Source organism: Pavona decussata, unplaced genomic scaffold, assembly GCF_977016875.1.
Source record: "Pavona decussata unplaced genomic scaffold, jaPavDecu1.1 SCAFFOLD_38, whole genome shotgun sequence".
Taxonomy (NCBI): Eukaryota; Metazoa; Cnidaria; class Anthozoa; order Scleractinia; family Agariciidae; genus Pavona; species Pavona decussata.
Genome location: NW_028145460.1, coordinates 1,642,501 through 1,670,000, shown reverse-complemented (window position 1 = coordinate 1,670,000; position 27,500 = coordinate 1,642,501). Strand labels below are relative to the sequence as shown.

General features: G+C 40.3%; 2 protein-coding genes and 1 long non-coding RNA gene across 6 annotated transcripts in view; 2 read left to right on the top strand and 1 right to left on the bottom strand.

Moving 5' to 3' along the window:
* The first annotated feature begins 2,803 nt into the window (after nt 1–2,803).
* On the top strand, nt 2,804–16,958 carry LOC146483534 (uncharacterized). Of its 2 annotated transcripts, XM_085105647.1 has the most exons (3): nt 2,804–2,879; nt 11,496–14,770; nt 15,977–16,958. In XM_085105647.1, exon 2 carries the CDS (start codon nt 11,507–11,509, stop codon nt 14,768–14,770), a length of 3,264 nt encoding a protein of 1,087 aa, XP_084961773.1. In that variant the 5' UTR covers nt 2,804–2,879; nt 11,496–11,506; the 3' UTR covers nt 15,977–16,958. The 2 variants fall into 2 exon arrangements, with proteins under 2 accessions (XP_084961773.1, XP_084961772.1); XM_085105646.1 differs by lacking the exon at nt 2,804–2,879 and having other exon boundaries at nt 11,344–14,770.
* On the bottom strand, nt 5,906–25,151 carry LOC146483533 (uncharacterized). The gene is made up of 3 exons (XR_014863792.1): nt 25,026–25,151; nt 14,048–14,216; nt 5,906–6,179 (listed from the first exon to the last, which is right to left on the bottom strand). It is a non-coding gene; the product is annotated as an uncharacterized LOC146483533 (long non-coding RNA).
* A 1,235-nt stretch (nt 25,152–26,386) lies between these two features.
* Nucleotides 26,387–27,500, top strand: part of LOC146483532 (uncharacterized) — an 18,630-nt gene continuing 17,516 nt past the window's right edge. The window contains exon 1 of one of the 3 annotated variants that reach the window (XM_085105657.1): nt 26,387–26,546. The gene's annotated coding sequence lies outside the window, so the exon portion shown is untranslated. Of the gene's footprint in view, nt 26,575–27,500 lie in introns of all 3 variants that reach the window. The other 2 variants (XM_085105659.1, XM_085105660.1) reach the window with 2 other exon arrangements.

Genomic DNA, 27,500 nt, shown 5'->3' with positions numbered 1-27,500 from the left:
GGCCGACGTGATCAAGTGCGATTTTCATGGCAACGACGCACCTGCCGATCCAAATATGGCTGTTTTTGTTCATCCCTCCAGGTAACCTACCTCCACACAAAAAATGAAGGGGGGTTAAAAATTTTCATTTCCAACTTTGCTTCACTTTCCTGGAGAATTGCTCTTAAGCGCATTGAGCTGTGGAAATGCACCATATAAGAAAGTATATATTACTATTACATGAACCCTTCCAGCCCAAACATAGGCCAGCATCTGTCTGTTGCCCTCAACTACAGCATTTTCCATACTGATTTAAAGGGTTTTTCTCCACTGTGAAAACTTTGGTGTTGTTTTTATCTCCTGCCTGAGCACTGATGGCATGCACAAGGTTTCTCTTCACTGTGACTCAATTGCGTTGTCTTATGTTTATCTGGAAGTCTTACATGGCTAATTTTTTCCCACACTATTCACATTCAAAAGGGCTCTCCCCGGTTCGGGCTGTTGTTGTTGTTTAGGGATTCCGATTGTAAGACTTAACTGCACTGATCGTGTTGTAAAGGCTGGCGTGTTGTTTTATGGTGTGGTGGCGTTTTATGGTGTGGTGAAAGGCAAAATGACTGCCAGCTTTTAACGCTGATAAGCTGTTGAAAAATAAGTTAGCGCGAGCTGTGATTTTGTAGCCTACGTAGTAAGCGTTTTCAGTGGGGTTTAGTTCGGTTCTTTTTATTCGCTGTTTGAACGCGCCGAAAAAACGGAGGAAGGGTGAGAGGAGAGGAGAAAGAAATGTCCTCTCCCCTCCCCCCTCAGTCCGTTTCTTTCGCTCTCGTCCCAATATCCCCGCAGTAAAAAAGCGAAGAACACAAAACCACACGGAAAGGCTTGCTACGCAGGCTCGCAGGCTAGTGATTCGGGTGCGGCGCACCTTTCTCTCCTTCACAAATGTAATAAACCACAAATGCCCCACAACGGTAAACTTTACCATGTTTATCAGCCGGTCTGTTCATTCTTTCCCCGCGCCATTAATAATCAGCTACGAATACCACTCCACTGTCGACTTTATCGACCATCGTCAGGCAAGGCGGCTTCTCCAAGGGGATCTTACTTGTGTTTTATAAAGAAAAGAAGCAAGAATGGAATTTAATGAATGATTTGTGACTTGGCTCCATGCTTCACATAGCACTTTATGGTTATACACGATGCGTGTGCTACAATATGTGTAGAAAATGTTATCAGTGCCCAATCCTTCCACTCGCAGAGTAAAACCTCGATCATTGTAATGCAGTTGTTATTTACATGTATGGCCATTCCAAAGAAAGCTACTGAGCAGTGTCCTGAGCAGTACTTTCCTGAGTTAGGGCGGGAAAAACGCGCGGGAAAATTGCGCGTAGCAACCTTGCGTCGACCTCAGTCTCGTTCCCAGAGCACGAGCGCGTTTTAAATTTTGCTTTAGTACCGACGGCAAGGACGATCCTCGGCGCAAGACAATCGCTCTGCACATGCAGTCCTGTGCAAACCAGCAACGTGAAATGACCAAATTCAAGGTTTTGAGGAGAACGAGAGCCCGCGACGGTGAATTTTCAATTCTCTTTCTAAACGTGAGCACCACTCCTACCAATTAGTTCCTTAGTAATTCGCCCTTTTTGTACAAGTTGAACGAGTTGAAATGATCGCTAAGTAGCACAAATATAATGAAGGTATACTTTCATTTGACGGTTTCGTTGATGTTGCCTTCGTCTCCGCTTAAAAGTGATGTTACCTCGAACGATTTTTAACGCAGCATCGTTTCCTTATAAGTTGTTATCGTGTAGCAGCGCGAGGACAACTTTTAACGAAGCAGTTGTGTTGCGGTAACACATTGCAAGTTTTTGTGGCCTTTCTTCAAAACTTTGCAATGCGTTGTCGCAACGAAATGCTGTGTTAAAAGTTGTTCGCACTCTATATATGTTGCGTTAAAACTCGCCGTTAAAAGTTGTCTAATGTGACATAACTTTAAGTTCCCGAGTAATAATTGTTTTACGGAGGATGGTAAAGAAATGTTTTTTGATAAGGTCACGTGTGAGGTTATTGTTACCACCCACCAATATTCAAGTATCACTTCTTAAATTCTTCGCCTTCGCTCTGGCACGGCGGGTTAATTTAAGGTTACTGTTAAGGAATCGAGGTACCTTCCGGGAAATCCTTCGTGCGCGCTTTATTTTTAATAGACCCACGGACAATTATTTATCATTTTAAAGCTAATAAAATGTAGAATCCGAAAATAAATTTAGTTTTCATTTTTATTGTTTTGATAAGCGCGCGCGAGCCTTCAAACACAAACCTGGTGATGTTCACTTGACTGAATTACGAGCCTTCGCAACCACAGGGCACCCGAAAAAAGAGAGAAAGAAATAGATTTAAAAAATTGAATTATCAGCTTATGTTGTTAGTTTCTTGTAGTTCCCTGTTGTTTGCATTTGCATCCAGTTCAATAGTCGCCACAGTACTGTAGTCGTGTGCTGAGCTGTTTTGTGTGTGAATAGTCTAAACATAAATCAGGAGATCAATACGCAAACTTAAATTGTCTTGCAATTAGGTGCAGTTTACGAGTCTTCGCTCCTGGGTGTTCGTTTTCAAGTTTCAAGTGCAAGCTTCAGGTTTTCAGTTTTATTTGCATCGTTTTCTAGCGTTGACCTTTTTGAATTCGAGTTTTTGGATGCATCGTTATCGAGCCTTAGGTGTTTCGTTTTAGAGATTTACGTCATCATTATTTTCGAACATTGCGTATTTTTCCGAGTTTATGATGTCTTTTGTTTTCGAGTTCTCAGTGCTATTAACAAAACGACCTTTTTCTCTCCATTACGTACCGTGTGTATTCCGATGATTACGCACTACGACGATTTGTGACTGTAAGTGGCGTCGTGGTAAGTTTAAGATGTTTTAAAAGTTTGTTGTATTTATGCCAGTCAAATATAGAACGGGGTCACCCAGCGAGAACATTTGAGGAAAAATACTTTAAATCTTGTCCCCTGTGTTCCCAGGTCGTTTTGTTCTCTTTGAAAGACATTTGTTTAAGATATGATAATTACAGATGAATCTGTTTGGATGCTTCAGCTGAAATTTTAACTTGCAGAAAGTTTTAGGTAAGAATATTATTTTGTCAGAAAATATTAGCAGTTGTTGGTTTTACGAAAATGCTAGCTGGCTTTTTTTGGCACTTTAAATAGCACATTAGCCCCCTTCGAAAACGACATCAGTTAATTTTCCAGTGTAACGAAATTTTCAGCTGACATCAGTTACCGAAGAAAACCTTACATTTTGTATCCGAATTTGTGAGGCAAGCAAAGCCATCAGAACAGATATCCACCGACATGAACCGTGTTGGGTGCCGCCCATGATGGAACCATAACATTCATTCCACTGACAACAAATAGCAACATAGTCGTGTCAAAATGTTTCATTTGTTTTCACTGTGAAGGGCTGTTTGCTTGTGTGATTTCGATATGTCCAGTGATCCCTTCACGAATTAAGTCCGTTAACAGGATCAGGGGCCGACCCAAAGGTTCATTTCGGTGAAAATCTGTTCGGAAGGCGTAAATCACCTCAGAAATCCGGATTTTCTTGGGCAAGGGTATCAGCTCAAAATTTCTTTATACTGTAAAACTAATTTCTTTCGTTTTCGAAGGGGCAAACACGTCGTTAAAAATTACGAAAACCTTGGCTAGCATTTTCGTAAAGCCAACCGTAGCTAGTCGATTCATCGAGGAATAAGATACTAAATTAAAAATGTAACTTTAACTAAATTCCATGAGAGGAAATTTGTGGGATTCATCAAACCACGACGAATTAGATCCGTAGAAACAGACGGTACGGAACTTCACTTCATTTGTCAGAACATTTTGGGAAATCTCAAGGAGAGAAAGCAATAGAATTATCAACCTTTGTGTAGCGAGGCTAATGGTGATAAAAATGTACAGGATAAGCAAAAGGGTGACAGTCCGGCACAGTTATCAAATTTGATAACCGCGTGACGTCACAACATGGCGCCAGCTCAGAGCTCGGTGAGTTTTCGGAGAGCGTTCAATTGTTTCGATGATTTTTCGATTGTGTTCGCGTTCCATACCCAGAATTCCAGGCGAAAACGTCGATAGAACAATAAACTTCAAGGCCCTGCAAAAATGACGACCATCGGGAAAGAATTATGCGAGATCTTCCCTTGCGATTTGAAGAGGTGGTACGAAATGATAGTCCCTTTCAGGTATGTTTATTGTCTTTGCCATCAATTTTAAGGTAGTTGTGAATTTTTGTGGTACACGAAGAAAAAATGTCGTGATCTTCATTAATATATCTTTCGATTCAACACTTATTTATCGGAGGGCATGAAGAATTGTGAGAGGGCACTATGATATTTTGATTTGCGGTGTGATTCCGCTACTGACCGCCATTGTTAATTACTTGTGCTTCTAGGATGACTGGAAATGAAGGCAGCATTACGGATTTCCACCGAGAGAAAATAGCTACTTAACCTTTGGAAACAGGGATCCTTCTTAACTGACAATGCGAGTTGCCCTCGGTGGAAGAAATACCGGAGGAATTGTCGAACGTTGTCTTGATGTCCAAGAGCGCCAAGAAAGCGTGTACGTTGAGAGATGTTGCTGGTAAGCAAATAGGCCGGGAATAGGCCACTAAGGCCGCGTACAATACTTTCTTAATAGAGAGAAAAAGGAGCTCATGGACTGCGGGAAAGTCTAGTGAGGAAGGGTAGGTTTCAAAATTAAGTTATCCAGGAACGATTTTGATAAACAACTCAGTCAAAAATTATCGAACGCTTTGTTCCGGAAATGCCTCCTTGGCAATTACATGTCTTTGTCCTGTTCAGTATCGTTACTAATATGACTGGATACCGTACGAACGGAAATTATTCGTATTTTTCTAGGTGGTACATTTAAGCTTACATTTACATGACTGTGATATATTTTATTTCTGTTCTCGTCGTTAGATTAATAACCAGCCAGCCGACAGTAACCACAGAGATTGATTTCAGAGCTCGGTGATGAAGGTGACATGCCGGATGTTGAGGTATGCCTTCACAGTACGATTTTACGATTTTCCCAATCCTTTACAAATTTATGCTTCGTTTTTTAAGCCCGTGTAATGCTAGACTCATAACAGTTCGAGCTTTGAGCCACAGCAAACAACCTCAATACGCCCTTTCGAGAACAATTTGAACGGGACTTGGCCGTTGCACTTCTATTTTATTTTTTATTTTACTTCTATTGCAGTACGTCGCTTCAATTATCTAGGACAGATCGAAGCGACTCTACACACGTTGCTGCTCAATCGAATCATCGCCTCCTGCACTTTTGAAATCCCTGGTACAAGAAAGAAACAAAATTTATTTGAAGTCACAAAAGTTAGTTATAACGCAAAATTTCTTCATTCATACAGATTGACGAAGGACAAGAAGGAGAGGAGCAAGGCAACAAGAAGTTCAAATCATGTTAATGTTTATGCAATAAACAAGCATCTTTGATGGAAGTTATTTTTGTGGGATTGGTATTTCATTTTGATCGGCTATCGCTCAGGAATTGTGTGCTTCAACCAAAGCCGCTCGAGGTTTCCTCGGTCCACCACTGCGACGCTATCGCCCGCGCTATCGATACAAATCAAAATGAGCTTTGTACTATCTACAAAGATTGTTCCGTATTTTCCTAATGTCAGGGCAAAATTCCTATTCTAAACCTTTCCTTGTGTACAATTTACTGTGCGACCGAAATCGAATGTTGAATTAGAGCCCCATCAAAATGTTTTCATATTGAAATGGCCACCATATTGAAAGAAGATGGTTGCTATGATAACATGCCACGTGAACTGTAACTTGCGGTTTGATTGGCTAATAGTTTGTTTTGGTCCCGGTTATCAAATTTGATAACTGTGCCGGACTGGGTGACAAGGACATATAATTTCTTTTATTTTAAGTTATTTTACACCTGGGATATGGCAGATTCTCGATTTTTATTTTGCATAACTTTTATGTCTGTTTAGTAGGGGAAGTCCCTCAGTTTCTCGCTCACGCTTATTCTTCAGTTTCGGCCTTTCTTTCACTGATCCCCATATGGAGCAAGAATATATTTATTCTTTGCGACAACAGGTCGCAGCGCTCGTTTATTTTGGCCGTGTATAAAACCAGGGACATGGAACATTCCGGAGCATTTCGGAACATTCTGGAACAGAAAATAGACGAAATCAATAGAACGAAATAAATTAATGAAAAAATATATAAATATATATGAAAACTGAAAATACGTCAAACTAAATTATAAAAAAGTCAAATAAATCAGCTTAACTAGCACGTTTGATGAATTCAAGAAAAATATCTGCGTAAAAAGGTTATGTGCTTCATCCGGCCAACAGTTCCCGCACCCCCCACAGGCTGCGGAGGTCCACTTTTTTGTTGACCAACATTAAAAGTGACAAAAAATATAGCTACAGTCAAACCTGTATATAACGGTCACCCTTGGGATATGGCCAAGTGACCGTTATATACAGGGTGACCGCTGTACACAGGTTTCCTTTAAACTCCCCCGGAAGTCAATAAATAGCATTTTTATGTGCAAATAATCACTCAAGTTACATTTTATTAGCAATTACGAGTAACAGCAACGGAATAATCACGATAAAAAAGGCCTATAAAATGTCTGTGGCGTACTTTTAGCGAGGTGCAGTAAGAGTCTACTGGAAACCAATGAAAATCACTCAATTTACATTCATTGACAACAATTTTAAACAGGAACGCAATAAATAAGACAAAAATGCCCATGAAGTGTCCGTGGTGTACTTTAAGGGAGATGCAGTATACTTTCATTTAAGTTTCCTTGTAGGAAAAGCTTTTAACATTCAAGAAGAAAAAAAATCAGTTATTGTTTTCTGATGTTTCGGAGCTCGAAGCTTGATTTCATTTAGCATGTCATTGACTTTACTCAGTGTGAAAGAAAGTTCTTCATGTCCGTAGTACTGAGCAAAGTCTTTCAACTGCTCTGCAAGCCCGACTGCCTGTGCTACTGTCTTGACATCTGGTTCCTTGAGTTCCGGGTCGTAATATTCATCATGGTCAACTTCTGCTGCATCGCTGCCTCTCTTTTGCTTCTGTCGGGGACTAGCTTCAATTTCATCATCTTCGTCATTAAAGAGATCGTTCCGGACCTCCTCCCTCCAGTTGGGTTTTGTGTTATCGATATATCCCTGGCATACATCAATCTGGTCTTCTGACGAAATGAATGTTAGGGCATCACACGTGGTGTCGATCTCGTGTACCAACTGTTGCAGGGAAGGCAATTCATCCTCGCCTTCAAATGGATCATCGTCGTCGTCTATTTCCTCGGGGTAAGGCTTCGTTTTCTTAAAGCACTTGACAATCAGGTCCGAGGACACTTCATCCCACGCCTGCTTCCCCCACTCAATTGCCATGGAGACATTAACTGATTTGACGATTTCACTAGCATTCTTTTTTCCATCTACTCTGGAGCACACATAGCGGAGAAGTTTTTTCTTGTATTTAACTTTCCAGTTGGCAATAATACCAGCATCAAGAGGCTGCGTCATTGAAGTTGTGTTCTTAGGGAGAAACTTGATGGCAATGTTAGAAAAAGTGTCAGCCAGGTTATGAGGGTGTCAGGGAGCATTATCCATCAGAAGCAGGATCTTTCGCCCTTTTCTCTTTAATTTTGCGTTTAGTTTCTCCAGCACTTCTTTCATAACTTCAGTTGTCATCCAAGCCTTGTTGTTGGAATAGTACCAGCAACCATACGGACGCTTATTATTCGTGAAGAAGCAAAACATCTCGGCTTCGCGTATCGCCCAATTACGATCGGATCCTCTTTCTCACCAGCTGCATTCACAAAAAATGCCCAGGTGTTACGCTGCTTAGCTTGCTTTCCTCCTCTGCACTGCGTCCCCTTTTCGTTCATGCTGGTGTCAGGCAGACCTTTCCAAAGGCATCCGGTCTCATCCATATTCCACACATCTTCCGGTTTGTACTCTCTTGTGATCTCCCTGGCCCGCTCGTTCCAGCTTTCAAGTACTTCTTCGTTTACATCACCATCTTCGCCTGCAGTGTTCATTTTCTGGAGGTTATGCTGCTTGTTAAAGGACTGTAGCCATCCATTTGACGCAGAAAAACCTTTTATTTCCATCTTTTCTGCAATAAGACGAGCTTCTTCTTGTAGCATCGTGCCAGACACGGGAATGTTTGACTGTCTGCAGAGGCTGTACCACTCCCACAATGCGTCATTTACATTAGAGTATTTTGCTGGGCGGACCCTCTTTTGATGACCAGGCTTCATGCTTGTCTCATACTGGGACAGAATCTCCTGCTTGGTACGAAGAATTTTCGAGGCTTGTGTCCTCCCTATGCCGAATTTGTCTGCAACTTTACGATAACCTGCGTTTGGATTATTCTTTGCATAGTTTATCAATTCCACTCTCTGTTGCAGGCTTAGGGTATTTCTTGATTTCGATTCCTTGACAGGTTTGGCACCATCAGTAGAAGCTTTAGCAGAGGCTGTTTTAGTAGTTTTAGGTGGCTGAGATTTCGTTCTGCTGCTCTGTGTGGTGTTAGGAACAATCTTGCTTGTATCAGTTTGCTTTGGGGTGTCATTTTGATGTGTATTTTCTTCTTTGCATGGTAAACACGCAGAAACACTGATCCCAGCTTTCCAGTTGACAGTCTCTTCGGGAAGAAACACAGAGCACTCTAATCTGTTGCAGATAGGACCTTGACAAATTAAACAGACGTACTTTGTTTCGGCTTTGCAGGTCTTACAAGGCTTTAACGAAGACATCTTTCTGTGCTTTAGCCTCACATTACGAAGACCTCACACAGTACAGTAAAACATGGTAATAAGAGATCGGTCGAAAGTGTGGTGATAAACTACAGTACAAAATCAATGAATGACAGATGTCGCCGTACAGCTCTCTTAAGAGCGGCGCCGAGTGGTGTATGCATTGCGTTTACAATACAGACAACGAAATACTTCAAATTCCTAAGAATTGGATTGTGGAATGCTCCTGATGTAGACTTTAGACGGAAGATGTAAAATCCGAATAATAATAATGATAATAATAATAATAATAATAATAATTATCGAAAGGACAGGAGACTCCATGACAGTTTTTTTCCCAGGAGGTTTTTCTGTTATTGAGAAAGAAAAAAGGGTTAAAAACCAACGGAAATGCTTTAACACCACGTGGGAAAAGGAGTGCGACGCAAACGTGTAACAAAAGTAGGCGTGGTAGTGATAACAAGGTTCGGTCCATTTCACGCTACGGTGCTTTTCATGTAAGTTCTGTCTGTTTGCTTTCGTCGGGTAAAATGTCAATGAATACTATAAAAGTGAATTCGTTCATCAGGGGATACCATGAATACCAGGCTGACTGGGAACCAATTCTAGAAGATATGTATAAGCTTATGCGTGAGCCGAAAAATGAGAAGGACGTGAATGCAGTAGCCGTTGTGAGACCAAAACCTGACCAGGTCAAGACAGAACGAGCCGTCGACCTTCATCCAAATATCTTGAACAAAGAATTCGAGGTCATAGGCCACGTACCTAAGTTAATGGCTACTTGGTTAACAAGGTTTTTGAAGAGGCACACCAACTGTGGGAAAGTGGTCATAAAGGGGAAGCGAGTTAACAGAGGAGGTGGCTTTGGTCTCGAGGTTCCGTGTGAATACATTTTTGAGGGTGACAATTTCTCCTGTGAGTGGTTGCATCGAAAGCTGATAGAAGAGAAATTTGATGCCGAGCGCTGAGTGTAAAGCCGCTGCTGTCAACTTGATAAGTACAGTACAGTGTTTATATAATCAGGGATGACGAAAGTGAAAACAGTGCGTTAGGGTTGTGTTGTTACAGTTGCAATAACTATTGTTTGAAAGCGACGGAACTTTAATGTTATCTGCCGCAAGTATGAGTCAGACGTAGGCGATGACATGTATTAGTAGTTGTGTCTAGGTGCTAATATTTGTATTTTTGTGAGACTCCTGCCTTGGTGGCTGCTATTTAACGAGCTGATGATTAAAGCTTGTCATTATTCGTTAATCGTAACCCAATTACGTGACCGTTATATACAGGTAAAAGATAATGAAATTGGGGATTTAGGAAGTCAAAAGGGTGACCGCGTCCGTTATATACAGGTGACCGCTTTATGCAGGTCAACTTAACGGTAAATATAGGGGACGATTTTTGGGAAGTTGTTCAGTGACCGTTATACACAGGGTGACCGCTATATACAGGGCCGTTATATACAGGTTTGACTGTATTATGCTGAAAATTATGCTGGCATAATCCGACAGACCCTACCGCATTCTCATTCCCGGCATGAATGAAAGCGGCAGCTTTCTTCAAGTTAAATAAAATCGAGTGTGTTTGGCATCAAATTAAAAAATTGAGTACTCGTCTAGTGCGCCAATCGCTCCAGAAAAATTTTCCACAAATTTCTATCCCCAAAAGCTAAAACCAAAAAGTATTTTGAAGCTGCGACGGATTTGTTGTGTAAGCCGAGACGAGTTGAACAGACTGGAAAAGCTTTGCAACAGGAGAGTGTTTCTTTGTTTACTACGCAAGCAATTTCACGATCTTTCCTCAGTTTTTTTGACAAACGGAACTAGTGTCCTGTTTCTTGCAAAAACTCTGGACCTTTTATGAAACTAAACGGTTTTTCAAGCGGCTCTGATGCTTCTGAGAATAACTACTCTGTACTCCGTCTATCGTTTTGTCTGCCAGAAAGCTGAAATTCTCGAGGCACTTCAGTGCGAGCTAGGATTTTCTCAGGTGGTTTTCTCATCTCTTCAAAACGAGTCGAAATCTCTGTTCAACGGTTGCGAGAACCCATCTAAGGAAATACATGCACTGTTTGTAATTTCTGAGCCCTAGAATACGGGATAATTCAAAAGTATAGGGGAAAATATATCAAACGTTTTTGTTGTCAGCTCATAACCAGAAAGGTAAGCAGTAAAAGTTTTTGCACTAACCATTACAATTCTTGACAGCAAACTTAACTGTCTTCTTTGCGTTCAGTATAAGACAGCGTTATTAATAGTTTGGTGTTCTTTCAAGGTCTTTACTTTTTGAGAACGCTCTGCCATTTTTCTCCCGACGCACACAAACTACGCATATCGCAGGATATCCCTTGCGGGCGACGGATAATGAGTTCACCATGACCGTATTTGGGCAGTGTCACAATGTTTTGAATAATAATCGGTATAAGCTTACACACATATGTCTTCATATTTATTAAATACTGATTAGAAGGACACAGAACGATCTGGAAACGCAGACAACATTGCAAGTATTTGGCTTCTTAAAGATGTTCTCGTTGAGTGCCCCTGTTGTAAAATACATTTAATATTTTATGGAATCTAAAGCTGACTTCCTCACCAGTTACTGGCCGCTTTCTGAAAACACGATGTCCGATCAACACTGGTTTGCTAGCATAATAAACAGTTCCAGACTACTGTGCTTTTGTTTTCTTTCTGTTGTTTATAGTTAACACCGTTATGGACAGCACAGAGGAAATGATAACGACCATCTTTGTTGGTACATTTGTTGCCACATTTCTTCGCAACACAAGTCGAGTTCTACAAGCTATTAGGTTGTGCAAGGAATGTCTGATTGTGCTAAACAACAAATCCCTAACAAAAGAAAAGGAACTTGTTAAATCAACATACAGATTTATATACGTATCATTATTTGAAACATGCTGCCTTCTTAACGATCACACAACTGCGATAAAATGTGGTAAGAAACTTTTGCATTTTCTGCGCGGATGTGGCGAAACAACCCAAGTAGGCCAGGTGACCTATAAACTGGCAGACTTATACAACCATCAAAGAAAATATAAAGAATCAAAAACGCTATATAAGAAAGCACTCACCATTATGATAAAAATAGACGAAAGGCAAGGGCAATTCTCGTGTTATACGAATCTGGGAACTGTGCATTACATTCTCGGTGAATATGTCGACGCCGAAGCCTACTACAAGAACGCGCTTGATATTATAAAAGAAATTGGTGACAAAGAAGGAGAAGCAACTTGTTATGGGAACCTGGGAACTGTGTATCAATCTCTCGGTGAATATGGAAAGGCCAAAACATACCAGGAAAAAGCACTTAAGATCCAAGAAGAAATTGGTGACAAACAAGGAAAAGCCGCGTGTTATGGGAATCTGGGAACAGTGTATCACTTTCTCGGTGAATATGGAAAGGCCAAAACATACCACAAGAACGCACTTGTAATCACGAAAGAAATTGGTGACAAGGAAAGAGAAGCCGTGTGTTATGGGAACCTGGGAACTATTTATCAATCTCTCGGTGAATATGGAAAGGCCAAAACATACCAGGAAAACGCACTTGTGATTAGAAAAGAAATTGGTGACAAAGAAGGAGAAGCCGCTTGTTATGGGAACCTGGGAACTGTGTATGAATCTCTTGGTGAATATGAAAAGGCCAAAACATACCAGGAAAACGCACTTGTGATCAGAAAAGAAATTGGTGACAAAAAAGGAGAAGCCATGTGTTATGGGAACCTGGGAACTGTGTATGAATCTCTCGGTGAATATGTAAAGGCTAAAACATACCAGGAAAAAGCACTTGTGATCAGAAAAGAAATTGGTGACAAAAAAGGAGAAGCTACGTGTTATGGGAACCTGGGGACTGTGTATGACTCTCTCGGTGAATATGTAAAGGCCAAAACATACCAGGAAAACGCACTTCTGATCAGAAAAGAAATTGGTGACAAAAAAGGAGAAGCCATGTGTTATGGGAACCTGGGAACTATTTATCAATCTCTCGGTGAATATGAAAAGGCCAAAACATACCAGGAAAACGCACTTGTGATCAGAAAAGAAATTGGTGACAAAAAAGGAGAGGCCATGTGTTATGGAAACCTAGGAACTGTGTATGAATCTCTCGGTGAATATGTAAAGACCAAAAAATACCAGGAAAACGCACTTGAAGTCAGTAAAGAAATTGGTGACAAAAAAGGAGAAGCCATGTGCTATGGGAACCTGGGAAAAGTGTATGAATCTCTCGGTGAATATGAAAAGGCTGAAACATACCATAAGAGCGCCCTTGTGATCACAAAAGAAATTGGTGACAAAGAAGGAAAGGCAGTAAGCTTTAGAAACTTAGGATCGTTTTTTCGTTCCTGTGGTAAATATGCTGAGGCTAAAGAGTATCACGAAAAAGCACTTTCCTTGAGCAGAGAGATTCATTATTTAGCGGGAGAGGCAAAATCGCACCTTGACCTTGCATGCGATGCCATGTTAGAAGGAAATCCTGATGATGTGTTTTCGAATCTCCTGGGAAGCATTAACAAGTGTGAGAAAATGCGACGTTTTCTTGGACGCCATGACCAATTTAAGATATCCCTGTTAGACAAGCACAGTCCTTCCTATCAATTACTTAGCGCAATGCATATTCTTGTGGGAAATGCGAAAGAAGCTCTTTGTGTTCTGGAGCTTGGACGGGGCAGAGCTCTGGCAGATTTAATCTCGGGTCACCATTCTGCTCAACAACAAATTTCAGTCAATCCGCTGTCGTTGCCTGATATTAAAAGGATCGTGAGTAAAGAGATTGATTCTAACGGTCTGTACATTTCGTATTTTGGTTGTTATATGTTTTTGTGGGTCCTTAAAGGAAACAAACCAACACTTTTCCGTAAAGTAAACGTCAACGAATGTTTTGTTAAAAAGGGACTGGAAAGAGATGTTCAGGAAATTTTCAGTGAGAAAACCTTCAGGAAGTTTAATGTCCCCCGTCATGATCAAGAGCACTACGAGGATCGATCGCTTTTTTTTGTTTCAAAAGCCGGCGACTCAACACATGAAACATCGGAGGAAGGAAGCTCGGCAGCTTTTCGCCTGGTAGAGACCGAGGAAGAGGAAAACCTTAAACCCGTTCCAACCCTAGCCGAGTGTTACCAAATGATCATCGCACCTGTGGCTGACTTTCTTAATGAACCTGAAATCGTAATTGTTCCTGATCGCGCCTTATACAAAGTTCCATTCTCAGCATTAAAGGATGAAAGTGGGAAATACCTGTCACAGACAAGCAGGATCCGCATTGTTCCTTCTTTATCGACTCTCGGGCTCATTCAAGACAGTCCAGCAGATTTTCACAGTCAGACCGGAGCACTGATAGTGGGCGATCCGGACGTTGGGGACGTACTTTACAATGGACACCTTGAGAATCCTTGTCGCTTGCCCTCTGCAAGAAAGGAAGCGGAGATGATAGCAGAACTACTCGGAGCTGAGCCTTTGTTAGAGGAGCGAGCAACTAAACAAGCAGTTCTTGAGAGGATACCCTCTGTAAGTCTGATTCATTTTGCTGCTCATGGTCATGCCGAGAGAGGAGAAATTGCTCTTGCCCCTCAACGCGCCACTAACGCGACTCCATGCGAGAAAGACTACCTTTTGACAATGGATGACATTTCACAAGTTCAACTGCGTGCTAAACTTGTAGTACTCAGCTGTTGTCACAGTGCACAAGGACAAGTTAGAGCTGAGGGAGTTGTTGGAATCGCTCGGGCGTTCTTGGGAGCTGGCGCACGCTCAGTGTTAGTGGCCCTGTGGGCCATACCAGACAAAGCAACAGAGCAGTTAATGAGTCGTTTCTACAAACACCTTGTTCGTGGGGAAAGTGCCAGTGAGTCTCTCCACCAGGCCATGAAGTGGATGAGAAGTAACGGCTATGCAGACTTGGGGAACTGGGCGCCTTTCGTGCTGATTGGGGATAACGTGACGTTTGATTTCGGAAAGTAGGTTAGTTTTATCAATGAGTTGTATTATTTCGGGTCCTGAACTTGATGAATTATTCAAGAAAGCTCTTCCATTCTCTTGGAAACACTTAGGGTTCGGTGACAGAAGATCTAAAGGTTCGTTGTTCACTGTCATTGTTATTCTTTTTCCGTGTTTTGTGAACATCTTAATAAGATGAGCAACAATTCTACCTTTCTGTGTAAACTATTGTTGCGTTCTATCGACCCTATTTCGAAATAGGAATACATACAATGATTACAAGAAATCACTTATAAGAGGTTTTAGGGGTTGCTGGGACAAGAAATGGCCTTTAAAGTATTATATATTAACGAACGTTTGCAGAAACGTCTAGGAAAATTCACCCGAAAAGAGAAATCTAACAGCTGTTTTGCTTATTCTTATACCGGAATACGGTCAATCAAATGCAACCCTAAACTTTTATCAAAAACAGAATTCCGGTTATACTGCTTAATAAACGGTTTCCGTTCATTCTGCTTTTGGGAGTAAAATAACCAAATACTACTGATTCAGTGTAGTTACTGAGATCTATGAGAGGTTACGCTTATTAAAAGATCTTCAACAAATACAGGGGTAGCACGGCACGTGGCAATAGACAATGCGAACTCCACTTGATAGAATGATTAAATATACCTTATTCGATTGTTTTAGATATAAAATGTCCGCGGGTATTATATGTAAAACCATCGAATAAGGGATTTATTATTCCACCACAAAAATTTTTTGTTATTTTGGCTTTTGTTTTGTGGAAAGAGTGTTGAAATACACCCGGCATTATGTATCTGTCCATGAGTCTCGGCGAGTGCGAATGACGTAATCAGAAAAGCCAGTGAAATGTCTTTGCCCGTATTCGCTCTGTTGTAAACTGGTCAAACCAGGACACAAGAGTGAATAACTGTCTTAAATTTTGCGCGTTCTCTTGACCTAATCAGGTGAAATGACATAATGGTGGAATTATAAACGATTTAATCACAGTTCAAAGGTTATAGAAGTAGCGGAGTAAACGAAGGAGGTTGCGATCGAAGTTACCGAAGTAGTGGTAGATACGTTGACGTACTTTGAACAAATTCAACAAAGTCTTTAAGAACCCAACCTGACATGACACCTTTAATTCTCTATGCGCCAGAGCCGGTAATTGTTTGAGATATCAGATTACAACACTAATCCTAAAATCCGATGATTGTTTATCAGTTGCAGGTGTCTTGCAGGTGTGTCCGACAAAACAGAAAATTCTCTTGAATCAGGACGTGAGTAACTTGGGCAGTCAACCAGTTGGAAGTGGAATCACTTGGGCTGAAAGGCATTGACTTTTAACAGTTGTACCACATAGCGAGTTTGGCTTGCGTACTCTTCGTTGCAGTTTTCGTTGTCAGGGCGATCTCTTCAGAGAGTGATCTCAGGGCGATCTCTTCAAATACGAACTGGGGACTACCCAGATCCTTTAATAGTGCATAGACAGACTGGAATTTCCTTCCAGAAGACATGAGATGTTTTACCTTTTGATGTTTTTAAAATTTCATTACTTAAAAATTTTAAATCTCAATAAGTTTTTTCTTAGTGTGACATTTCTTAGTTCCTCCATTTTTAATAGTTTTTTATATTTTTAATTTTTTGTCATTTTTTTAATCATTTTATGCAGTGCCCTATCGAAAACCAAATTATGTGCATAGGCCATCTGTAAAAAGAACTTTTCTTATCTTATCTTAGATTCCAATTAAGAACGGAGGCAATCCTGACATATTTAAGGAGTAAGCATTTATAAGCATTGAGTTTGAAACCCCATTTACACGAGCAAAAAGATCGGCACGGCCAAAATTTCGGTACGGTGTCGCAAACTTTTTGGCACGGCACTCCTGATTTTAAGCGGGTAAACATAGCGTGCCCAAAAATAATACGGCACTGGTGCCCGAAATTTTAGGGGTGCCGAGACCACCTCGCGAGGTGGTCTCGGTGTTGTTGGTTTTTTTACGAAAATTCTAGTTGACATTTTTTCGCATTTTTAATGACATATTTGTCACTTCTAAAAGGAAAGGAACAAGTTTGCAGTCGAGCGAATTTTTGAGCTAACATTTTGACGAAGAAAACTTAATACATCGAGATTTTCTTCATAACAAAATCCGACTTTCGTATGCGATTGAGGCCATTCGAACAGATATCCACGGAAACTGTTTGGTGCCCCCGGGGGGGGGGGGGGGGGACTCCCATATGGAACAGACCAGGATGCTCGTCGGAAATTATGAATTTAACCCCTAAAGGAGACCATCTGGGCGTGGCTCAAGCTTTTTATGACCCCTAAAGGAGACCAATCTAGGCGTGGCTTAAGCAAATTTTGAACCCTAATGCGGTAAACAAAACAAGTAAAAAAGAAAATTTGACTTCTGTTTCTCTTCGCGTAATTCTGTGTTTCTTCGCGGAACCCTAAACGAGACCTTGGCGGCTTAAAATATTGGCGCTTTGCCCGGAACACCCTAAGCGAGACCAAAATCCAAAATTTACACCCCTAAGCGAGACGACGAGCATCCCCGTCTGTTTCATATGGGAGTCCCCCTCCCCCGGGTGAGTGCCCCTGATCGCCAAACGTCTATCATAGTCGAAGACAATTATTTAAAACTTAGCTCTCTCTCTCTCTCTCGAAAGCGGGTTGGTGCTTTTGTTTTAATGAACATTTTAAAACAGCTTGAACAAGGGTAAGAGCTTTTAACAAGCGTTTCTTTTACATGCAGAGAAATAACAGTATTTTTCGATGGCATATTTTAGCGAAGACAGTAGCAAGTGCGTTTGCTGTCAAACAGTTGCTATAATAATCTGTACAGGTGTTAAACTGATAATCTTTTAGTAAATATTTTTGGTAACTTTACATACAAGTGATTCATTGTAAAGAATGCAAAAACAATTGCCCTCAAAGTCCTCTCATTCCCAAAATATCTTATTTTTATTTACCGATATAGAGTATCCTGGCTAATAGAAACAGCTGTTAGTTTTGCTTTGTAATGCAGGCCGGTAGCCAGATCAAATTCTTCACCGAGGCAAAAATAAGTTAAAGAAAAATTGGGGATAGTGATATTTCTGAAAAAGGCAAAACAAACGATGCTCCTTTCCTTAAGCATATTGATTTTTTTTATCCTATAGTTCCTTCGCAAACGTCCCAATATTTGGAACCCTCCATAATCCGCATACCACAACTTGATCAAATTTGACAGCACACTGAAAAAAAATCTCGGCACTCAATACTGATAACATATACAGCAACTAGTTTTTTAAGTGATGATTTCATTTCAGTTTTTAGGAGGTAAATGCACTTCGAACCCAAATCTCAGCTACATTACGATTTGCCCACCTAAGCGCGCTAAAACAGCTTTCATATAAAACGCGCGCGGAATACCCGTTGAAACTACCATGGCAACAGGAAGCTGTTTGATTTTCAGAAAAAAAAGTAAACAAAGCTTTTAAAAATATATAAAAAACTGTTCAATTGAGGCCTTTAACTGCTGTTTAAAAGTAAAAACTAAAATCCAAGCTTTCGCCGATCAACGGCATCATCAGGGATGAGAAAATATTCCGCGCGCGCTATATATATGTGCAAAGAGAGTGTAGGGTGAAGGGTGAAATGTGTAAAAAATGTGACGTATGTGTGAAAGCTATAGAAAGAAACTGTGAGCGTTATACAAGGTTCTAATGATGGATTGTAGTCTCTAAAATTAAATATTAAAATAGCAGTTCCGCGAATTCAGTACATTCCTCGCGGAAATTGAGTGTGGGCTTGTATTTTCTGATGTAAAATGCTTCGTAGAGGCGTAGATTAGCGGGATCGTTTTCGCTCATAATAATTTTGATGTTTATGCCTTTATGGTCGTTGTTCTGGCAGGAAGAGATGTGTTTTTTAACGGAGGAGTTATCGTTATTGATATGTTCTCTTACGCGGTCATGGATGAAGCGTGTTGTGCTACCAATGTATTGTTGATCGCAGCTGTTGCACGTGAGCTGGTACACTGCATTTCTTCGTAAACACAATCCGGTGTTAGCGATGGGGCATTTGTCTCTGGTGCATTTGCGCTCCGTGGAGGTGTGGGATAGGGCTTGTCTGAGCGTGTAGGACTTGTGGGCAACGCGTACTAGGATGTTTTCCTTTCTAAAAATGTTAGTGATCTTGTGATTGAGTCGTTCAGAAATGTAAGGGATCTTAAGGTACGACCACTCCGTGCCGGTAGGCTGAGAGTTTCCTTGAAGATTTTGTGGGCATTTTGTCTGCTCTATACTTTTCTCTGGGTAACCGTTAAGGCGAAGGATGTCATCGAATGCGCCCAGGTGTTGTTTTGTAGATGTATTTGAGGAGCATCTGTCTTCAATGCGTTTTCTCTCGTTGCGAATGAAGTTGAGTTTGGATTTGGTTGGCATGGCTGACTGATAGTGGACAAATAGCGGTGAGGGTAAAAGGAGGAATGAGTTTGCGGAATGGAATGTGGAATGACGTGCGGAATGGCATAATTATGCAAAATACGAGTTGCGGAATGACATAATTATGCGAGATACGATTTATGCATAATGACTCACAGAAATACATTAAACTGAAAAAAGCGCGCCTTTTTTTGGGCGCCAATTTGCAAATACAGCCTTTTTGTAACCATTTCAACCGAAGAATGCATCCCAAAAACCCAAACAATGGTATCTTCGAATTCAAACTTTTTTCCTTCGATTCTCATCGCATAGCCGTTGATGCAACATAGCAGCTCGTGGACTTTTATCGTTCGCGAGTGAACACAAGATTTGTAATACATTTGCATTAAAGAGGCTTGTTTATTTACGTAACCTGGTTTCCATTCCACACGAGTCGTCCACCATTACGGGAGATGTATACAACTCAATCGAAGGTTGGTTAAACTTGACATGTTTCAAGCTTTCACAGCGCCTCGCAGGAAAAAGACGTGAGTAAAGAACCGCCTCTGTTTATTTTTGAAACGATTTATGTCACTTGTCGAGGGTTTATCTGGTTATGACGAATGTGTTGTGGTTCGGTCATGCTCATTTCCGTTGTTTTACGTTTTATATTAATCAATTTTTCATACACAGCCAAACACTGACACACACACGCAAAAAATAAATAAATAAATGAAAACGAAAATAAAAATTTAACCGCAATCTATACCGCAGAACTCTTTCCCCGTATTTTGACGTGTAGATTTCGGTTTTTTATTTTCGAAGGAAGGATCTTGATGTAACAAATTTTCAACTCCAACATTTTATAAGAAACTATATCTAAGCAATTCGGGAAAGATTTCCGCACAGCCCCATACATTATTTATCCATGTACAACTGTCACACTAACCCAGTTCCAAAAACGACGAGCGTGAAAACAGAGTGTGTGCCAAATGTATAGATAATTATGCATGGGGCTGGGCAGATATCTTGACGCAACTCGTACTAAAAATACTGTAAGAGACTAATGTCACTTGAAGACTACTTTCTTTTCTTTCTTTTTTTTATTTTATTTTAAAGAATCGATATAAGCTTGTATTGTACTGGTTATCCCATACCATAAAATCTCGGTTTTAGAGAGGAAACATGAAATTCAGTCCACTTTGGAGAAGAGAGGGGTAGGGGGAGGGGAACTGCAATAACTGTTGCAACGTGTTGAAATAACACCCATGCCCATTTTTAACCATGAATAGTGCATGTCCCTCTGACTTATCAGTCATGGAATCACCTTTAGCGTGTATACTTTACAGTTAGAAGAACTTGCAAATAAATCATACTGATAACATCCCAAAATATTCCTAAGGCCTAGGGCAAACGTCGAATCTAAGTCGCGTCGAATTTATTAAAAATAGGTTCGACAAAGAGTCGACTTAATTCCAGTGTGGTAGCAAACGTCGAACCTGCGTAGACCCTAATTCTCAAGTTGCACTTCGTGAAACACGGGAATAAGCACGTGTCCCCGTGCTATTAGGGACCTTACGAAAACACCACGGCGACGGCGACGACAACGCCACAACACAAAAAGCTTAATGAGCAAAAACAATCGCTCTGCACGTGCGTTTTAAATTTTGGTACATTTCTTTGTTGTCCTCTGCAAAACAACAACGTGAAATGACCAAATTCAAGGTTTTGTTGAGAACGTGAACCCACGGGAGTGAATTTTTCATTCTCTTCCTTTACTTGAACGGTACTCCTACCAATTTGGTTCCTGGCTAGTTTGTCGTTTGTGTATACAAGTTGAATGAGTTAAAATAATCGCGAAGTAGCACAAATGAAATAAAGTTATACTTTCAAATGACGTTTGCGTTGGCGTCACCGTCTTGCATTCGTAAGGTCCCTATTCACTCGATGTGCGGCTAGTTATTGCTAGGACTTGCTAGCGAAATGCCGAAATACAGTGCTCATCGGGCTTTTCTTTGGCAATTAATTGTTAAAAATAGAAAAAAAAACTACTCAAACACTGAGCATTTATTGCAAATAGGCAATTCGCATTTCAATCATTTATATTTAGTGTTCATGAAACACGAAAAACACATTTCCATCACGCTGTGCGATGTCAGCAATGACTTTCGATAGCTCGCCATTTCTGGTCGCGAAATTGTCTTTGTACAGCGCATGCTCGTCAGGGGGGGAAATAGCGTTTGGCAGATGGGGGAGTCGGTATTTTTGTGACTTTTGCGCAGTCCATCACATTTGAATCAATTATTTTGTAATTTGCATGATTTATGAATTGAGTTCAGCGCGTGTTTAGAACGGCGTTTGCTGTAACGCCGAACCACTGTCGCATTATCCGACTTGGCAAGTCGAACTTATGCTGTAGTCGAACCAATTAATTTGAGTCGAACTTCATTGCGGCAAACGTCGCACCATTCATGCGCCTATTTCAAAATTAATAGGTTCGACGAATTAAGTTCGACTAAGATTCGACGTTTGCCCTAGGCCTAAGATGGAGAAAGCTTCTTCACCACTATAACAACTATCATCCATCACAATGGCTGAACAATCCAGTCACATTGTATTTTATTTTCAAAGTATAAAACATGTTACCCCAAACATTGTTTATTCTGATCTTTGTAGTGGATATCTAAGTAGGTGTTTCAACATTATGCTAGCTTATAGTGGGGCAAAGCCTTAAAGAATATGTTAGTATTATATACTGGTTTTTCGGCTTTTTTTTTCTTCTTCTTTTACTGATCATTTTGTCTGATACTTGAACTGTCTCAGACAAATAAAAACTAAAATTGATCAGTTTTTAGAATTTGCTTTTAAATTTTGGCCTAATTAAATGATAATGCATCTTTGTTGTATACTGGCAAGGTTCCACATTAAATCTTTTTTTTTTTTTTGACATTTTACAAACTGTAAGCAAGAACATTACAACATCACTTTGAAAACGATAAGTTTGTTGAGTTGTTTTCAAATTACATTACATAACTAATTATGTAATGAACAACTCATTTTTTGGCGTGAAAACAGCCTTGTTTATATTATGCTTAAGTATCTTCAAACTTTATGTTAAATGAAGATACTGTTTGTAGAGTTTTCATATTACAAGCGTTATATATGTGGACATGGAAACTGGTATGACAACTAGAATTACCAGCTAAAGTTATGGTGGATATAGTTTTGGTTGTCATAAGAGAGGATCAAGTATATGTGTGGGCTTAATCCTCTAATGGTCATACATGACTTATTGGAATGATGACGATTCCCCTTGGTTTATTTTTAGGTCAGTCATCAAGAATCATAAAAATTAATTTTTAAAAAAATTATGTGTACGTAAACAAAAAACAAAAAAAACTCTGGTTGTATGGTTGACCTAAAAAAAGTCATAAATAGTGAACAGCTGGGTATGTATCGGTACATGTATGGAGAATTCATACTTTTGATCCTCTCTTGCTTGTTGTTGTTGTTGTTGTTGCCAAACGTTAACTCCATGTGAACAGTTAGTTATTATTGCTCTACACCCCAAGGGGAAATGGGAGGTCAATTTTAGGGCGATGTAAAAATGCTTGTCCCTGACAGGGGTTGAAAATGTGCAGTTTTGTACCATTGCGGTGGAAATCTGAATCTCTGCTTTCAAAACCTCAAAGGAAAGCTTTTTTGTTCTGTGCAATGAGGAAACTGCTTGATTATTTCAATATTTTGTTTTGGTAACCCTTAAGGAAACTACATTGGGGCCACACCTATGCCAAGAGAGTCTGCTACAATTCAGAACATTCTGTTCAACATTTTTGACGGCTTGTCCCTTCAGTTTTATGTAAGAGTCCCCCCCTTCCCCTGGGGTGTAAGTGTGGTTACATTACATGTTTGTAGAGCTACTTGAGTTTATACTGTTGTTGAGCTACTGAGTAATCCAACCATTTATGGGTTTACCTCTGCGAGACCTGTGATACTCACCAATCAGATAAAACAAGGAAAACCAAAAAAGTCAACAATAGGTTGAGTCTAGGAAAACTTAACAGGCTCTTGTAATGAGGCACAGACCATAATACCGTAAAATTCCGGTTACAGGTGGGGATACGTAAAAAGGAAATGTCACCGGCTTTCTTAGGGGCAAGGGGGGAAGGGGTGTTACGTCTTTATATAAAGATCAAAGATGGGCCTATAAGTGGAAGAGTGGTAGGGGTTTATCACGGAATGAAATTTTCGTTTACAAATAGATGGCCCAAAAATCGAGGCGATTTATTAGCAGGGGAGGGGGACTTAAAACCGGGATTTCATGGTATGGGATAACCAGTACAATACAAGCTTATATCGATTCTTTAAAATAAAATAAAAAAAAGAAAAAGAAAAGAAAGTAGATAGGAATTACGGTATGGTATGAATTACCGAGGCTTCAAGTGACATTAGTCTCTTACAGTATTTTTAGTACGAGTTGCGTCAAGATATCTGCCCAGCCCCATGCATAATTATCTATACATTTGGCACACACTCTGTTTTCACGCTCGTCGTTTTTGGAACTGGGTTAGTGTGACAGTTGTACATGGATAAATAATGTATGGGGCTGTGCGGAAATCTTTCCCGAATTGCTTAGATATAGTTTCTTATAAAATGTTGGAGTTGAAAATTTGTTACATCAAGATCCTTCCTTCGAAAATAAAAAACCGAAATCTACACGTCAAAATACGGGGAAAGAGTTCTGCGGTATAGATTGCGGTTAAATTTTTATTTTCGTTTTCATTTATTTATTTATTTTTTGCGTGTGTGTGTCAGTGTTTGGCTGTGTATGAAAAATTGATTAATATAAAACGTAAAACAACGGAAATGAGCATGACCGAACCACAACACATTCGTCATAACCAGATAAACCCTCGACAAGTGACATAAATCGTTTCAAAAATAAACAGAGGCGGTTCTTTACTCACGTCTTTTTCCTGCGAGGCGCTGTGAAAGCTTGAAACATGTCAAGTTTAACCAACCTTCGATTGAGTTGTATACATCTCCCGTAATGGTGGACGACTCGTGCGGAATGGAAACCAGGTTACGTAAATAAACAAGCCTCTTTAATGCAAATGTATTACAAATCTTGTGTTCACTCGCGAACGATAAAAGTCCACGAGCTGCTATGTTGCATCAACGGCTATGCGATGAGAATCGAAGGAAAAAAGTTTGAATTCGAAGATACCATTGTTTGGGTTTTTGTGATGCATTCTTCGGTTGAAATGGTTACAAAAAGGCTGTATTTGCAAATTGGCGCCCAAAAAAAGGCGCGCTTTTTTCAGTTTAATGTATTTCTGTGAGTCATTATGCATAAATCGTATCTCGCATAATTACGTCATTCCGCAACTCGTATTTTGCATAATTATGCCATTCCGCACGTCATTCCACATTCCATTCCGCAAACTCATTCCTCCTTTTACCCTCACCGGACAACTAGTGGTTTCTTGGCTGGCTTTTTGTAGAATTCAAAAGAGCTGTTGCCATCCTGTGATATGGTGACTTTGAAGTCCAGCAACGACAGCGACAGGCCATTCGGTGTTGTTTCTGTTTTTTCGATTTCAAATTTCAAGTTAGGGTGCACATTGCAAGTGCAAGCTTTTCAAACTTAATCGGTCCTGAAATTCTTACCATTACGAGTCGATCATGTTTGTCCTTATTGTTTTGTTTATTAATGATGACAAACAGCATCATTGGCTGAGAACAGTAAAAACCTATAGATATGAAAACAAGCTTCTCTTAGATTCTGGGATGAACTTTTTCGAGAGTGATTAAAGATTTCTAAAAAAAAAATTAAATTAAAAAAACAGCGATAAACAAATCGTACCTTCTCGTTTATCTTCAGGGTGTAATCTGATAGCTAAAAGAAAACTGTTAACGCAGATATCGATACTACTACCTGATTGCTCATAGTGAGACTTTTGCTTTCCACATGAAAGAGACAGCTGGCATTTTCCGCGGAAAAAAGTAAATTGAATGTCTGACGTCACAATGGAACTTTATGACACAGGGTACGACTTTTAAGAGAAAACGGAACTGTTTTGCTGTCTTTGCAGAAATTTGACGCACGATCCTGAACAACAAAGCCCTTTTTTCCTAGATGAACTGGTGATTTTGCGGTGATATCTTTAATTTATTCTTAGGTTGTTAGCGACGGTTCATTCCTGACGTTTGACCCGTGACTTGATTCCATAGATTTAGCAAAGGGAACGCGACAACGTGTCGAAACGTGGCGACAGCACACGCAGGGATATAATAACCTTGCCACGGAACACACTCCGTAGTTGTACACTCCAAGGCTAATTCGCTCCTGACTTTTTCGGGGTTACGTTGTGGGTCGTCGGACATTTTTTGGTCCAGTTCACCGCAACCTAATAGGATTAATGAGGCTATTGGTAGGATTAAAATGGTAAGATTTCAAATTAAAATTACTGCCCACTCTACTTGCATTATACTTTCCTACCTTGCAATCTGAAGAACTTGTATTGAGGAAACCAGGAAATCGGAACAATATATTAAACCGTGAAGAGGGATTGGTGGGGGGGGGGGGAGGGGGGGAAGGAGTAGGGGCCGGGGTTTATATGGGGTGAACACGCTTAAAAACAATTTCAATATAAAGGTTACGGTCTCGAAATTTAACCTGTTGCTTCTTTGGAATCGTAAGGTAGGTTTTGAGTGGAGAAAGTTACAAAAATTTTACAGTCAAATGTAGTTTTTTTGGCTTTTACTTTGATCTGATTTGCCACCATGTTGCTCCTGCCCTTGACAGTCAGGGATTGACAAACTCTCCTGAACAAGAAAGCACTTTTTTTCCTAGACGAACTCGTGATTTTGTGGTGATATCTTTAATTTATTCTTAGGTTATTAGCGACGGTTTATTCCAATTTAACTCGTCATACAGAGCGAGCTTGGGGAATCCCCGGCGTGACACGAAAGATTTTTCACTTGTCACACAACGAACTTTACCAAAAAATATCAAGTCTACAAAATAATGTTTTGGCTAAAAATCACATACGAGGGTAAAACATTCCTTAGAAGTCGAGATTAAAAGGCCGCACTTGCCTGCAGTTAATGAATTTGAATATTTTTCGCACGCCATGTGTTGATTTGATTGGGCCCGGAAGCTCTAAAATTCACGTGGGAGGGTTTTTTCCCAGAAATCGTTCAATCCTGTGTCATATGACTGATGATTATAAATGAATGCGTAGCTTAAGCGCTGTTTATTTTCCGGTTTTTCCACGAACAACTACACGACATTAAAACTTGCTGTAAAGGCTCCGTTGCATCATTCATTTAAGTGCAGCTGAGGAGCAACAACGATCAAGGAATATTTTTCGCAAGACGGCAGGTAAGACTCGTGTTCTCAAGGTAACACAGTTTAAAATCTGTTTATTCATGGTGATAGGTCTTTATATACACTACTAGATAAAAACCATGTCTTTCCGTGCAGCGTTTATGCAAAGACGATTTCAGTTCGTGGTTAGTCATCCAGTCTCTAACATGCAGGCTCTGATCTTAGCCTTTTAGCACATGCTCAAGATAAAATATTAAAGTGAACCAAGAGATTGAGTGAACTGATAATTGATATAAATCAGGGAAGTGTCCGCGCTAAAATGTGATAGAAATTGACCTCTATCGAGCACTGTGCTATGCGATGTTATTCCTCCAAATTCCACCTTCGGGTTATACCTTCGTTGTCCAAAATCCCACCTGAGATTCAAGAAAATCTCGAGAAGATCCATTGCAAGAAACTGGAAGAGTGAATAACCGCAATCTTTCCGGGAATCGGTGACAAGACGGACTAGGCTCGAGTTTGATCGTACCACGAGTCAAGTTCGAGCCCGAGTCAAGTTCGAGTCACGAGTCAAGTTCGAGTCAAGTTAAATTTCAGGCGCGGATCCAGGATTTTGAAATGGGGGGTGAATTTTTGTAATAATGTAATTTTTTATAGAGCCAAAGCCTGGTTGAGGTGTTTGAGGTCTGTGCAGCGAAGAGCTCTCAAGGAGCTTATTAACGTTAACAACAAAGAAATTATTCTCAAAAAAGCAGATAAAGGCAGAACAACCGTCGTTATGAACGGAGAAAACAAAATCAATGACGGACAGAAACAATTGGATGATAGAAATAACTGTCAGCCACTAGACGAACCAATGGTTAGAGACGCATCCCAGAGAGTTAAACACCTCATTAATGCCCTTCATCAAGCAGGGTGCATAGACGAAATGACGGTTAAATGGTTTAACCTAACACCAAATCCGCCTCGAAGCCCAGTGTTTTATACCCTCACAAAAATTCACAAACC

Excerpts from the sequence above, each read along its gene's own strand:
- LOC146483534 (XM_085105647.1), top strand. The coding sequence starts at position 11,507 with ATGGACAGCACAGAGGAAATGATAACGACCATCTTTGTTGGTACATTT.